This window comes from Elgaria multicarinata, chromosome 5 (genome assembly GCF_023053635.1).
Source record: "Elgaria multicarinata webbii isolate HBS135686 ecotype San Diego chromosome 5, rElgMul1.1.pri, whole genome shotgun sequence".
In the NCBI taxonomy this organism is placed as follows: Eukaryota; Metazoa; Chordata; class Lepidosauria; order Squamata; family Anguidae; genus Elgaria; species Elgaria multicarinata.
Genome location: NC_086175.1, coordinates 12882185 through 12897476, shown reverse-complemented (window position 1 = coordinate 12897476; position 15292 = coordinate 12882185). Strand labels below are relative to the sequence as shown.

Genomic DNA, 15292 nt, shown 5'->3' with positions numbered 1-15292 from the left:
TGTAAATAATACAAACCGTAATAAATGACCAGCATTTGCACATCTCATATATATGTTCAGCTTAATGTTTTTCTTAATGAACAGAGTTTAAAATATGAAACATTTCAGTATAAAACACCAGTTCGGTCACAAATTAGAGTATCCTGCAATGTTTTTTGTTTCCTTGATACAAGAGGGCTCATATTCCTACTTTTCTGTTGTGCAGTGAATATCTCCCATAGTATGTAGTAGTATGTAGAAGCATGTTCACAACAATATTCTAGGCAAATATTCTAGGCATGAGTTTCTAGATGCTTGATGTTCCTATTGAGTGTTCATGTACCCAGGAAATGTACATGCCCAAGGTTCTCTTACTGATCTGCTCATGCTCAGAAGCTGCTTACTTGTTGAACTTCTTGGGTACATAGTGTTCAATTTGTAATACAGCCTAAGAATGATCAACTAGAGAAGTTCATATTCCAAGCCAAGTGGATAATGAATTTCAATGTCATCTATGTAGCTGACATAGGGCTTGTTCAGACAACATGCCAAGCCATGGTTAGGCCACAAACCCTTTTGCAGCAAATGGTTACTATGTTTAAGCTATCGTTACGTAGCCACCGCGGTTAGCAATGGTTGACATGACATGCTAAGTCATGGTTCACACAACATGCTAAGCCTTAATGTTGAGCTCAAAATACTTAACCACCGTGGCTTAGCATGGTGTGTGAACAGTGTCGTAGAGTAATACTCAGTCCAGACGGTGCACAAACTGGGCTAAGTGTGTGCTCTATAGTAAAGATGCCGCCATCTAGCAGTAAAGGCTTCTGTGAATGTTCATGTTTCTATTAAATATAAATAAACAAACTAAAATATGGAGAGAGTCTGAGCCAATCAGGATTATTTTCTCTTCTATATTTCATGTTCGTTAGCTGGTTTTAGAGGCATACGTGAACATAAGAACTGATTTAATCCACATCTGACATTTTGGCCCGCCCTGATTTGGAGTCGCAGAAAGCTTCTGGCATTTACATTTCACAGTTTTAAACTCTGTGTTCAGAATAGTAAATCTTCTGTGTAACAAACCAGCACCATTTAAGCTGTGCTGTATACTGATGACTATGGTAGAAACTTCAATTTTTTAAATTTTATTTTTCGATTTTCTCTTCTACTAATACAATTTTCTGGGAATACAGAAAAACTGCTTTGATACATTGCTTACAGGTTCAGGGATATGTAGAAGTTCAGTCGTCATATTTCAAAGAATTTCTTCAAAATGTGTTTGGCATTTTATCAGTTGGCTCAGAAAGCAATTCAGGTTCCTTTCAGTCTGAGAAGGATATTACTGTAAACTTAACAGTCAAAATGGTGATAGTAGTAACTCATTATTGCTTATAAACTGCCATTTGATCAAAACCTTCAAGGCAGTTACCAACTAGAAATGCAATGAACACCACAGAGATTTTATTTGACAAAATAACCCAGTTTTTCTCAAATTACTTGACATGTATACATGCATATATACTTTTAATTTTTGGTCGAATTCCAAAATATATATAAAATTTACTTCTGCAAACAACAAAACCAAAAAAATTACAATGGTTAGCAATACATTCAATTCTAAATACAGTCACATACAGTTTACAAAGAAGTTGTTGAAACTCATCCTTATTTGTTGTATTATCTGCTCCCCCACTCCTCTTTTACTCAGGGAGTAGTCCTTCTAGAAGGATGATACTGCTGTAAGTGGTGTAGGAGCCTATGAGGTGGTATCCATATACCGGCTAAAAGGACATCAGGTCTTCTTCACAAATTTGTTTTTGGATGAGATTCCCCCTCCCCTTCTCAAGAATGTAGATTGGGCTTTTAAGTACTCAGCTAAGACCACATCCCAAATGTTCTTGAACCAGTTTCTCAAGAGTAAACCCAGCACTTGTGCTTAGACATGGCTAGATGTGCTGCTGCAAGAAGCCATGCAAGCAAATCTCTAGGTAGGATTGGTTTAGGGATGTCAGAATAAATGTATGCACACATCTACATATATATCCAGTTACAACCGGAAAATTATTGTCAAGAGGGCAGTATATGTGCATAATTATTTTAAGTAGCTCTTGAGAATATGTAAGTAGTTTTATAAGACCCTGTTGTGTTCTAATAGAGAGAAACAGATTGTTTCAAGCCAAACAGTCCTGTGAGTAATTCTGCTCTTTCAATGTAGTGTTATATGTTTTTTTAAAGAATACAGAGGATCAAAGTATAATGAATGACATAATGAGTGGGCATTCAGAAGATCCATAATGACATGCAATTTTTATGATCCATTCAGGCAAACAGAATCTGAAGAGCTAATATGCTTCATGCAAATAATCAATTTCATCTTCGAAGGCAGTATCTTACAAAGCAACCATCTTCTGCGAGGGAAGCGGGGTTTATGATGATCTGTGGTTTCATTCAGGGTTCAGAGGGATGTAGAAGCATACGAATGGTGTTGCATTACATTTGAAGTTACTGCTCTATCTTATTTTAGGATGCAGTGGTGTGAAGTGAATCAAGTGAACTTTGGTCTGCTTTAGTGGACACAATATGAACACTTAACAGGCCTGACTTCTTGGAGACCTGATTTATGAGTAAATTAAAGGCTTGTCTGAATTTGGAATTGCTAGCATTTTATTGCTACAGTCTTTTCTGGATCCCTGTAAATCGTCTGGCATTTCTATGGTAACCCTGAAAGCTGAAGGAATTCCCTCCATCTCTTTTTACAGAAAGTGATGAGACAGGAGTGATGGATAGCCTACTGGAGGCTTTGCAGTCAGGTGCTGCTTTCCGAGACCGAAGAAAGCGGACAACGAGGTTTAAAGGTAAATACTTTTTTTTCTTGTTAGTTTCTATGGAATTATGGCACAGAGTTATTTTTTTTTAAAGAGGACACTCATTGGCTCAAAACCACAGGACAGAACTGCTTTAAAGTGTTGTTAGTTACTTTAATTATTTACCTTGTGAAGACAAATGTAGAAGGGGGTAGTATCATTATATTTTACAAATCAATGTACTGAATTTGGACTGAAGCCTGTGAAAATTAGGTTTTCTGAATGCTCCAGTGGGTAAGAAGGTATAATGAGAGATGACCAGAGGCTATTCACAAGTCCAGTAAATTTGATAGTTGTATTTAAATCATAGCAGATAAACAAGGGATCAGGTTTATGAGAAAAAGAAACACATAAGAAAGAAGAAAATAAATGAATTTTAGAGGAAATACAATAAAATTAGTAAATGAAAAGTACAATATGGAAGAACTTGTATTAAAGAATAAGGTGAAATGGCTCTTACATACAAGGCTTACGGCATGAAATATTAGCTACAATTAGCCCATTATAGAATTCTACATTTGCCCTAGTCTTCCACCAGTTCCCTAATTACGGCTCACTACATTCCCAGTTGAATAGCACTGTGGCCTGAAGAGAGAGGCAACCTATTCCAAAAACAGGAAATAGGCTCATGCAGCCTTAGATCAGATATGGCAACCCTTTTTCAGCCTGAGGGTTGAATTTCATTTCAGAGAAGCCCTGAGGGCACATTCCAGTGGCTTATAACTCTGGTTTGTGTGGGGAGAGACAAGCTGGAATTCCCAGTTTTCACAATAAACAATCCATAGGTGGAAGGTCCATAGTTTGTTTGGCTGTTTCCATTGAAACATGTATGAACATGGTGGCTCATTTACAACAAGCCGGAATTGTTTAGAATGCAAGCAAAACCAATGAAATCTAAAAGCAAAGTTCCTTTCCTGTGTGTCTAGAGGAAAGAAGATTTGCAATGCATAAAAGGCATCTCCCTCCATCATCCATAACTAAAAATGGTTTCTGCATTGTTATCAAGTCTGGGGACAAAGAATCCACACCACTCTAACTTACTGTCAAGAAACAGCATCACTTGGTCTTGAAGTTACAAATGTTATCTTAAAGTCTTATTGGGGTATACTGTATTGCCAGAAACATTGAAAGTATCCAGTTTTGTATCTTTTCCATACTGGTCCATTGTGCCATAGCTTGATCAAGGCCCAATCACCACAGCAAGTATTCATCTGTCTTTTCTCGCAGTAGCCAAGGGTTTAGGCTGAGATAAATCTCTGCCCTCAGAAAGGACATTCAGACCTCCCTTTCAAATTAAAAAATAAACCAGGATTCTCTTAGTTAAAGTTCTTCTTCCATTCTTCTCTATAGCACTAGGCCTTGTCCCCAGTATCCATGGACTCCCCAAATAGTCTGAATAAAAGTATGATTATTTGTGAAGACTCTTCTATGGACTCATGTTCATCTTATAGTAACAACATTACATGATAACTTGTAAAACGTAATTTTTCTCCCAGGGACGTTTAATCTGAAGAAGTTCCTTTTGGAAATACTCTTGTGTGCAAATGTTAATAGAAGATAGTTTCTTTTCTTTCTTATTTTTCTTTTTCTACTTACAGATGTGCCACAGAATCTCAGCCCAACCTCTGAGAGGCCTGTTTTGAAAGCTTGTAACCATGGTAATTCATAAATCACATGTTCTTACCTCTGATTCCTATTGATTTATCCTTCCATAAAAGGCTAAGATATTTTTTGTTTTCTATCTGTCTGGAATAGTGTAATAAAACATGGGTCTAACGTCAAATACAACTCTTGCTTACTATTTGCATGCTTAAATATTTTCTTCTATCTTTACCTATCTGGCCTGCATTTTCACTTTCTCTAAAGTCTGAGGAGTTGTGAATGTCAGTGTTCTTAATCCAGGAAATTAGCAAAGCGTGTCCTTGGCTCTTGAAATGAAATATACAAGTTTCTGAATTAAAGCAGAGGATTGGCTTAACTTATTGATTGGACAGATGTACTGTTCGTTACACCTATAAAACAATAGTATCTTTATCTTCTCTGATTAAACAGTTTCAGAAAATTAGGGGAATATGGTTAGACATTGTATAGTGTTAGAATGGTATATGTTCCACAGTGAACCTTGGGTCTAATCAGTCCTTGGTTGGTAGACTGCCTGGAAATCCTATGTATTCTACCACGGAAGAAAGGCAGTATATATTGGTAATACAGTCCATTGTTCTACTATAAGAAGTGTATGTCTAAGCTATTTTATTTTGAGTGATTTTGTGCAAGCGGTTTAAGTTTTGTTTGTTTTATTTTATTATCTAAACACTTCTTTCTTGTAAGGTTAAACCCAATTACCACTAAAGCTACATAAGAATAAGTTAAAGGTCAGCTGATTTTTACATCTGTGTTTTGTATATCTTTAATTTAGGTTAATTCTGGAAATGTTGAGTCATTGAACAACACACATACATTGACTTGCTGGGTCAGATCAAAGTACATTGAGTCCAGTATCTGTTCCTATCACTATTCAGCCAAATGCCACTGAGAACTAACAGACAAGGCATAATGGTGATAGCATTCCCTGCACCTGATATACAGAACATTGCCTTGTAAATATATGTTCCATTTAGCTATTCTGGCTTGATAGCTTGTGGCCATTAGCACAACCTTTAGCAGTGAATTCCATATGTTAATCATGTGCATAAATAACTTCCTTTTCTGTCCCACCCATACTTTTGGTCAACTTTTTATGGCAGGAGCATTAATTCACCTTAGTGTTTGCTTGAACCCTGAAGAAATGTCAGTATGCTAGCATTTCATGATCTATCTATATTGTGGTAATTTTCGCTAGGAGAATGGAAGCACTGATTGCTCTGTCAAACACTTTTCCAAATTCCTCAAAGTCAAGGATGGAGAACTTTGAGCTCATGGGCAAAATTTGGCCCAACCAGCCAATCAATCCAATCAATGGGGCTTCAAGCAACGCCTCTCCCTGAAGGTCTGCCCCATGTAGGATAGTGGGGAGAGGAATTTTATTTCATTTTGTTTAATTTCAAATATTTCTAGGCTGCCTTTCAGGACAGGAACAATCCCAAAGTGGCTTAGCCCGCCCAAGCCTTCTTGTAACCTTCGGATCAGAGGTAACAGTGGGGATTCTCCCTAGAGTGTCACCCAGTTGAGAGGATGAGTAGCACACTAAGTACAATGGAGAAGGCATGGGCCAGTCAAAACAACCCCGGCCATACCCCAAGTTGGAGGAGTGTTCCTCCAGCAGGTGCCTTGGCAGAGGTCACTTCACTGTATGCCAGAGAAAGCCAGTATTCAATGAAGCTGGGTCCCCAGCCAAGGCATGGGGTGGAGGAGAATTCCTCCAGCTGGTGCTTTGGCAAGATTGGCATTGCTGCATGTAGGCTTTCCCCGGCTGGAGCATAGGAAGCTACCTTATACTGAGTCCATCTAGCCCAGTATTGTTGACACTGACTGGCAGTGGCTCTCCAGGGTTTCAAAAACACAATTGGGGTGCTGAGAACTCAACCACAAAGACTCACATGTGAAATATAAGATAGACGCAATATATTAAAAATGTGGGTGATATATACAGTATTCTTACATATACAGTTTGTAAATAAGTATACAAAACACTTTCTCCTTGCTGATACACCGCCTTAAAACGCTACAAAAAAAATCCAACGGGGCAGAAGCCTCTACTATATAGAAAATAAAGAAAACAATAACAACAATAGTGTCCCATGTGTCAGCACTAAAGTCTCAATAACATGTTACAAAACAGCATATGGGGAAATTATTTTAGTAGTAAAAGTACAGAGTTGTATCCCCCCCATATTCACTAATTAGGGCATCTAAATAAACATTCTCAATTCTAGGCGTCTAAATAATTGTAGGTGTCTAAATAAAATAGGTGTCTGGTACAATTCCCGTTTCGAGGAGTCTTCATCAGTTGGGCGCTTATTCATAACGCTTATGAATCAGTTGGACGCTTATTGGACACTTATCCAATAATCCGCTGGACGCTTATTGGATGCTTATCCATGGCTGTATGTTTGGGGTGGAGCCCTCCGACATTATCTTGTAGTTTTCATGTTTAGATCAGCCACATAAAGCTCTCAGCACTCCAATTGTGTTTTTGCTATTTCAACCACAGCCTTCTATTTTCTCCTCTTCTCCAGGGTTTCAGGCAGGAGTTTTTCCAGCCCTACCTGGAGATGCTGGGGATCGAACCTGGGACCTTCTGCATGCCAAGCAGATGCTCTGCCACTGAGCTATGGTCCTTTCATCGGGGCCCATGTACAGTGAAGCTGGGCCCCAATGAAAGCACTCTCTGGAGAAGTTCCTGCCAGCACTTTGGCTGGTGACCAAATGAACATCAGGGAGTTTGTCCTGCCCACTGGCATTATTCAGCTCACAAAAGCCTGGGGTGGTGATGGTCATCTAGCCTTCCACCCCAAAACAGTTACCCATCCCTGTTATAAGGTGCATACAGGTGTGTGTGTGTGTTTTCTAATCCAAACGAATATGTTCTCCCAAAGATCTTCTCCCAAAGTAAACCTTAAAAGCATGCCACATTTTGATACCCAATTAGTAAGGTCTCCAATGAGAAAAAGACTTAACAAAATGTTGTAAAAATAATTCCAGACATATCATCTAGTGTGGTGATCTCACTAGCAGTCATTCTAATCATAATGCTTTCTGTCTACACTCTCAACTAATGGCTCCCAGAGCTTCATTATATCAGAGACTAAGATTGGTGTCAAGCGTTCATCATGACATTGTTACATAATCTGTGTAGGCAGGCTGTTTAGGATTTTCCCAAACATTGTCTTCTGTTTTTAAATGAGCAATATTCTAGCAAACAGGTTCGGGGCGGAAGAGTGTCCAGATCTATTGCAGAGATCCCCCGGAATCCCTTCCATTGTCATTGGAGTTGGTGGTTCCCACACATATCTTTTTCCCACACATATCATGTGAGGGAGTTGCTGCCTTTCTCTTATATGGGAAAAAGTAAAGGTGGTGGGGATGGAGGGAGTTACAGAGATGGAGGCTAAATATACCCCTGTCCCTGGTGGTTTTATTTTGTTTTAGTTTTGTTTTCTGCAAAGAGGTAGGTTTTGGCACACAGACATACACATCCTACTGTGAGTGATTTGTAACCTTTTAGTAACCACCCACCTTGTACATCAATATAAAATGGCTAGTTTGGTCACTTTAAGGGGAAGGGCCATAGCTCATTGGTAGAGCACATGCCTGACATGTCCAGCCATGGCTGTGAAACCTCTGCCGGTCAGTGTAGACAATACTTGACTAGATGGATCAAGGCAGCTTCATATGTTTCCCTTGTAGAACAAAAACTGGGTTGCTGGGTTCTGGTGCATTAGGAGCAATGGCAGCATCACTCATTTTAGCCAGAGGGTATTATTATTATTATTATTATTATTATTATTATTATTATTATTATTATTATTTATATAGCACCATCAATGTACATGGTGCTGTACATATTAAAAGAATAAAACAGCAACACCCTGCCACATAGGCTTACATTCTAATAAAATCATAATAAAACAATAAGAAAGGGAAGAGAATGCACCAAATAAGCACAGGGGACAATAAAACTAACAGTGTGAAAGTAAGAACAAAGTCAAGTTCTAAAAGCTGTAGAAAAAAAGAAAAGTTTTAAACTGAGCTCTAAAAACAGTAATTGAACTCTTGGACTTGGTGCTACCTCTCCTAACCAGTAGTTCACCTGCTACAAGTTGTGAGACATTGTATAATTCATGTCTTGAAAAGGCTTTAAAGTAACTGTGTTTATCTATTACTTGCCTTTATCCATTTCTCAGCAGTTTCAAGAGGAGCTCCATTAGTAGTCCTACAAAGGGGAGTGGCTGCATCATTAGGAATGCCAAGTAGCACTACTACAAAGCCTCCAGTAAGCAGGCTAAATTGAGAAGACTAAGAAGTCGCCTAATAGTTATGTTAACCCAAGCCTTACCAAGAGTTCTTTCTCCTGAGCAATGGATCCATGATTTGGAAATCTGTTAGGATTTCACATAGATTCAAGAGTTGTATCTCTGTCTAAGGAATAATCACTTCCAGTGGTAGCAGGAAGTTCCGATTTTAAGAATAGAAGAATGAGCTCATCTTCAAAATTCTTTCACGCAGCCATATTTTCTCCTGGCATTTCTCTCTTTCTCACATACACACACTCATCCCTGGGAAAAAGTAAGGCAATTGCTTGAGAGTAAAATCAGGCCTAAAGAGGTTTGGACAAAAACTTTAATAAAGGGATCATCAGACTCATGGGCTGTGTAAACAGACCCCTAGTCCTGAGAAAGGTGGCCAGCCACCTGCTGATATATCCAGAAGGCTCTTCTGCATATTCTAACACTAGGGGGTGCCATCTATCCACTGTTAGGTCCTGGACCTGACAAGCCACTACTTTGAAAATTGGGGAATACAGGATGCAACATTTTCTGTTAAGTCAGAATGAAATTAATTCCATAATGAAATAAGAGTGCTATTTTTTTAACCAGGGTTAATGTGTAAGGAGCTAAGTGGTATATTGTATAAAGACCTCCTCTACCTAGCTGTCACCTTACTGCCTGATCAAATAATTATTGTTGTCTTGGTGGTATTACATAGCTAAATATGTATTAATGGAGAAAACATGAGCAGTAAATGTTGCCGTAATAAATTATGCCATACATTTTTAAACATTTGGAAAACAGCATAGTGGTAATATTTACTTTCACTATGCTGTATACTAGAACAGTATTGGTCAAGAGAACAGTATTAGTTCTGTTGAAATTCAGTTTAGTCATGTGCCTTATGCACTTTATGTATTTATAGCTAGCAGAAAGACGCCTTAAGTGGCAAAATTTTAAAGAATGCTTTGGTTATTCAATACTGGATGAAGAATGTTAAGGTATCAGGTAAAATATCTAGTTTCACGATTGTACTGTAGATGGTACTCTTTGCCTGCTCCTACCAGAGGGGGGGGGGGGGAATATATATTTAATTCAGTGTGATCCATCATCAGGCAACTGTTCAAAAAGTAGCATTCTTAAATGCTCTCAAATGTCCAGTAGCAAAAATAAATGAAGGGCATAGTGCATTAAGGGATTTCCAGTGGAGTCTCTCAGGGCAGAGAAAACTGCTGTGTGAGAGAGCTCATGGGACAGATTGTGCTCTTACTGCCTTTAGCAATAGCTTCCTAACTAATCAGTCTCCAGGCTTACACCCTGCTTTAAGTTGAGCTGCTTTCTGTTTGCTAGGCACTGACTGAAAACGGGACACAGCCAATTACTCTCTGCTGAGTTAACCCTGTTTCACTTTATCCAGTGGACTATCATGACAGTCTTCTTATGGCAGCTTATTCGTCATCTCTCTCCATTTTTATATATATCTCCTCGCCCAGTTAGGATAAAGTACATTTTATATCAAATGTGCTCCAATTAAGCAATCACAAATGTAGGTCTAATGCAATAAGTTAGGAGTATGTGGAGAACGCAAAAACTCTGAATTAAAACGTAAATGTTGTGTATATTAGAGAGAAAGATTAAAAAAGGGCAGGTTTAGTTAGGTCATTTACAAACATTCTATGGCTCTCATTGGCTTATAATTATGGGCCAATGAGCTGGCTGATATTGAGGAATTATACACCAGAGGGTCTAGACTAAAACTGTATGAACTGTATAAAAGAGGCAGTTCCAAACCGTCAGGAAGAAGGTTGGAGCAGTATAATCCTGTGGTCAATGGAGATATCAGCTGAAGAAGGAGAGCCTAGAAAGAAGCAGAAGACTAGCTGAGATAACTGAAGGCAGAAGCTGTGAGAGTTAGCCAGAAGACAAAGGTTCCAGAGTGGCTCTCCAGGTTCAGCTCTGGGACAGAGTGGCAGTACAAGGCAATTGGCCTCAAGAATCAAGAAGATTTCAAAGCAAACAACTGTGACAGCTGTAGCCTGGTCCTCAAGTAACTGACCTGAAGGACGACTTCAGGAGAAGCTGAATAAGCCTGCCAGACAGAGTGCATCAGTCTTAAGAAGCTAAGGGTCCGTTGTGAGTGAGTAGCTTTAGGGAGTGACAATCTTGAACCCAGTATCCTGTCAGTGAGTATAGGACCAGAGAGGGAACTTTAAAGTTTGTCCTATGTGCCACTCTTGGAGTGTTAATTGAGGAGGAGTTGAGGAAGTGTAATTGGCATATGAGAGAAGTGAATTTGTTCAGGATATAACAGCTTCCTTAAAGTGACAATGCACAACTTATTGATAACATCTAATTTATATAATATTAGTATGCATTGTAAATAAACAAGGTTTTAACTATCTATCATCTATCTATCTATCTATATATCCTGTAAATATCTGTGTCTGTTCATCTCATGCTTAAGGCCTTATAGCACACTACTTTAATATTGATGATGTACTAAGGAGATAGTTTTATTAGAGTTTTATGAACCTACCCGTACACTGTGCTCAACATCTAAGGTCCTCCTCCGAGTGCCTACTCCGAGGGAAGCTCGGAGGATGGCAACAAGGGAGAGGGCCTTTTTGGTGATGGCCCCCTGACTGTGGAATGATCTCCCTGATGAGGCTCGCCTGGCGCCAACACTGTTATCTTTCAGGCGCCAGGTCAAGACTTTTCTCTTCTCCCAGGCATTTAACAGCATTTAACAACGCTAAGTTTGTTTTCTAACGGACCCCAGAACTGTTGTTTTTTAAATGGATACTGATGTTTTTATACTGTTGTTTTTAAGGCATACAAAAATGCATATATCAGGAGAATTCAAAGAATCCGTACACATTTCTGTGCAGACTTGTGTCTGGGGTTTTTGTTTGTTTGTTTGTTTGTTTGGTTTTTTTTTTATTCCAAACTGATGTGGAAACAGGATAGAACAAACCGATGGCTGGAAAATAAAAATCCAAAACTAACAGATTTGCCCATCCCTGATATAATCCTTCCAGGTTCATTTCCTGAGATGTTGACTGAATGGATATGTGGTTATTCACACTTAGGAACCGAGCCCCACAGCTCCAGGGAAATCTTGCTGATTAGGAACACTTCAGTGCAGTGAATTGAGTATTCATTGATAGCAATGCCAACGTGCAACCACATATGTTGTAGCCTTGTACTCTGGAGGCCTACAAGGATTAATTGCTGCAAGAGCAGTACCCAAATGGGTTGGGAAAGAAAGTGCAAGTAATGGACACATGTGAGGAGATTATGACAATATTTTCTCATGGGATCATTGTTTGTTTCTGGGGTGGAATTTGTGATGGGGATCCTGAATCTTTATTGACTTTGTTCTGGAAAATGTTTTGGATAGCCCAAAAGTGATGTCATTGATGCTAAATGTTGCATCAAAAGAGACCGTTAGACTGCAAGTTTTCAGTCAGAATTCCTGATAAAGGAAAAGCTGAACAAACGTGTCTTATATGTCTTCCAAAGGTTGTGACAGGGAAGAAGTCAACATTAGGGATACAGAGAGAGAAACACTTATAAAATAAGGCTAGCCATGTAAGGTAATTTCATTATTTTGTTTTAAAAATATGGTATCTCCTAGGTTCAATTGACTTTCAAGTGATAACCCTTCTGTTGGAAAGTAGTGTTCTTCATACCTTGAAGACTAAAGCTGCTGTCACTGTTACGTATCTGTCACATTCTAGAATAGAAGTAGACTATTTTTTATCTAGATAGAGCAAAGCTGAAATACACAATGGCTTTAAACCAGAGGGCTCTCACTGTTCTTACATTTGCTTTCTGTACTAATCAGAGGAACTTAGTAGGTCTGGAACAACTGAGTCCTATCACCAGGGATTTACTCTTGAGGCTGGATTCTGAGGAGTTTGTGCCACAATCACATGCTTAATTCGGATTTTATACTTGTAATTAACAATAGCTGAATAGTATCAACTAGCTTTCTAAAAGCCTTTTACCAGGAAATTGGTACAGTATTGCTTGCTGCTGTGTAGACTATGCTTGTGGTGTTCTGTGCCTGATCTGCCTTTTTATGGCATATATGTTAGTCCTAGTGCAGAGTCCTTAGACAGACTTTTAAAGTCAAGAGCAATCCTTGAGAGTAGTGTATGGTCTCGTGTAGGGAGGGTGTTTTATCTGGGAGAGCCAGCTGGCCTCATTCTCTTCATGTATCCTTCCTTTTACAAACTAAATGGTGTAGTTGTATTTTATTTATTTATTTGTTGCTACATTGCAATATCTCTTATAGATTGCGACAAGGTCTGTTGCAGCAAAAACAGATTCTTTTGCTACCTTATATAGAACAGATTTATTGTAACTTAAGTATTATGGGCTGCAGTTCATCAGATGAGTGAAATATTATCCTCAGGACAAGTAAGCATGTGGGTAATATAAGCAAAGTTACTTTTCACAGCAGCAATAAGTGATGCAACACAATCATCCCAGTCTTGTTACCTTAACACCTGTACTGAGAATGGAAGTTATTGTTGCAATTCAAGGTTAAACAAATAGAATTAAACTTTCTGATTAGTTCTAATCCACCAAGTTCATAGAGTTATAGAACGGTAATGTTCAGGTTAGCAGTAGTGTGTCCTGGGAGGCAGAGATATTCTCCCATGAATTTCTGAATCAAGAAAAGTTCTTGTAGTACGTGTATGAGACTAACAACATTATAGTGTACACTTTCATGGACTAGGCTCTAGTCCACAAATGTTTATGCCATAATAAATGTGTTTTTCATTAAGCTTAAAGTACAAGTTAGCCATAATATGAGTCCCATTTATTTCAATAGCTCTACTCTAACCATGATTAAGCCTGGATCCATCCCAAAGAGTATTGTACAGACTTGTAATAGAAAAAGACATTCTGTACGCTGCCCTGTAAACTAAAAATAAAAAAATAAAATAAAAAAATATATAAATTGACTGTTTATCCTTCAGTGGGTCTGTTCAGACAATACACTAAGCCATGCTTAGGTCCCTAAGCCTTTTGCAGCAAATGGTTAGTGACTGTGTTCAAACTGTGATTATATAGCCACCATGGTTAGGAATGGCTCACACAACACGTTAAGTAATGGTTCACATGGTGTGCTAAGCCACAATGTTTAGCTCAAAATACTTAACCACCATGGCTTAGTGTATCATCTGAGCAGGGTGAATAGCTAATTTGTAATGACACAACTCAGCCAGATCTTTGGCCCTTCTAATAACTGCCTTTTTCAATAACTTTTTTTTTCAATTGTTGTATATCATATATCTATTTCAGCACTGATTACATCTAAATTAGTACTTGTTCTGTTTTAACCTTAAAAATACTCCATATGATAAATTATCTCTTAAATATATAGGATGATTACTAGTATAATGTAATATACTATTCTTACCAGTAGGTTTACTATAACTTTAACATAAATTTCTCCACCTAATTTATTTATTTTTAAAAAAACATTTGTAATCCCACCTATATCACTGGGATCTCAGGGCAACATTACAGATAAAATCATAACAATGTAAATATAAATAATATACACAGCTTAAAATGTATTAAATCATTAACAAATTAAAACCATTAGAAAGCTGTAATATGATTTGTTAACTTAATAGGAGGGTCAACTGTATTCATCCATGTAAAGAATTCAACTACTGCAAAATCAGTATAAATTATCATTAATATATCTGCCACAATATATTGCATATTGCACATATAGTTTTTTCTCTTCATTCAAAATAACAGTTGTTTCTAAATAGAACATATATGTTTGCTATATAGATGGGTTCAACATTCTAGGGGCAACTCAACTTCCCATGGCACCTCTGTTAATTTCATAATTAAATTGATGATCAAATCTATTTTTTCAAGTTTTATATCTAGAATATCTCAGATCCAAAAATGCTCTAGAATATCTCAGATCCAAAAATCGGTTGTCATGCTCCAGCATGAAAAACAGAGAAGTATAAGGAATTAGCATCCATAGTAATAAGATATGGATCTTTCTGAACTGCTAAATATTCAACAGCTTCTATGAAATGTTAAATATCTTGTATATATAAGATGGATTGTGTTTAACAGAGTCTCATAAAAAAACTACATATTGTGCTACAAAAGTCTGCATCGGAATCCAGACTTAGGGCACAATCCTATGCAAGTTTAGACAGTAAAAGTCCTACAACTCCCAGCATTCTCCAGGCATGGAAATTATTGCATTCAGTATCTTTATCCAAAGTATGATTCAGTCTTGATCCAGCCCTTTGTTTTTTGCTTCTACAAACTTAACACAATTACCCCTCTGGAAGTTGGTTTCTTAGGCTGAAATCCAACACACTTATCCAGGAATAAGACTGATTGAATTCTATGGAACTTACTTCCCAGTAGACATTGCCATTTCTGATGTCAGATTTGTGCCTGTTGATTCTTTTGTGTAAACATTGTCTGGTTAGTCCTATGTAGAAGGAAGGAGGGTATGGCTGA

General features: G+C 38.0%; 1 protein-coding gene across 1 annotated transcript in view; it reads left to right on the top strand.

The window, feature by feature from the left end:
- Positions 1–15292, top strand: part of DIAPH3 (diaphanous related formin 3) — a 119006-nt gene that overhangs the window by 57532 nt on the left and 46182 nt on the right. Inside the window, exons 25-26 of the mRNA XM_063127427.1 lie at positions 2742–2837; positions 4445–4504. Coding sequence (XP_062983497.1) covers positions 2742–2837; positions 4445–4504 — 156 coding nt within the window. The remainder of the gene's footprint in view (positions 1–2741; positions 2838–4444; positions 4505–15292) is intronic.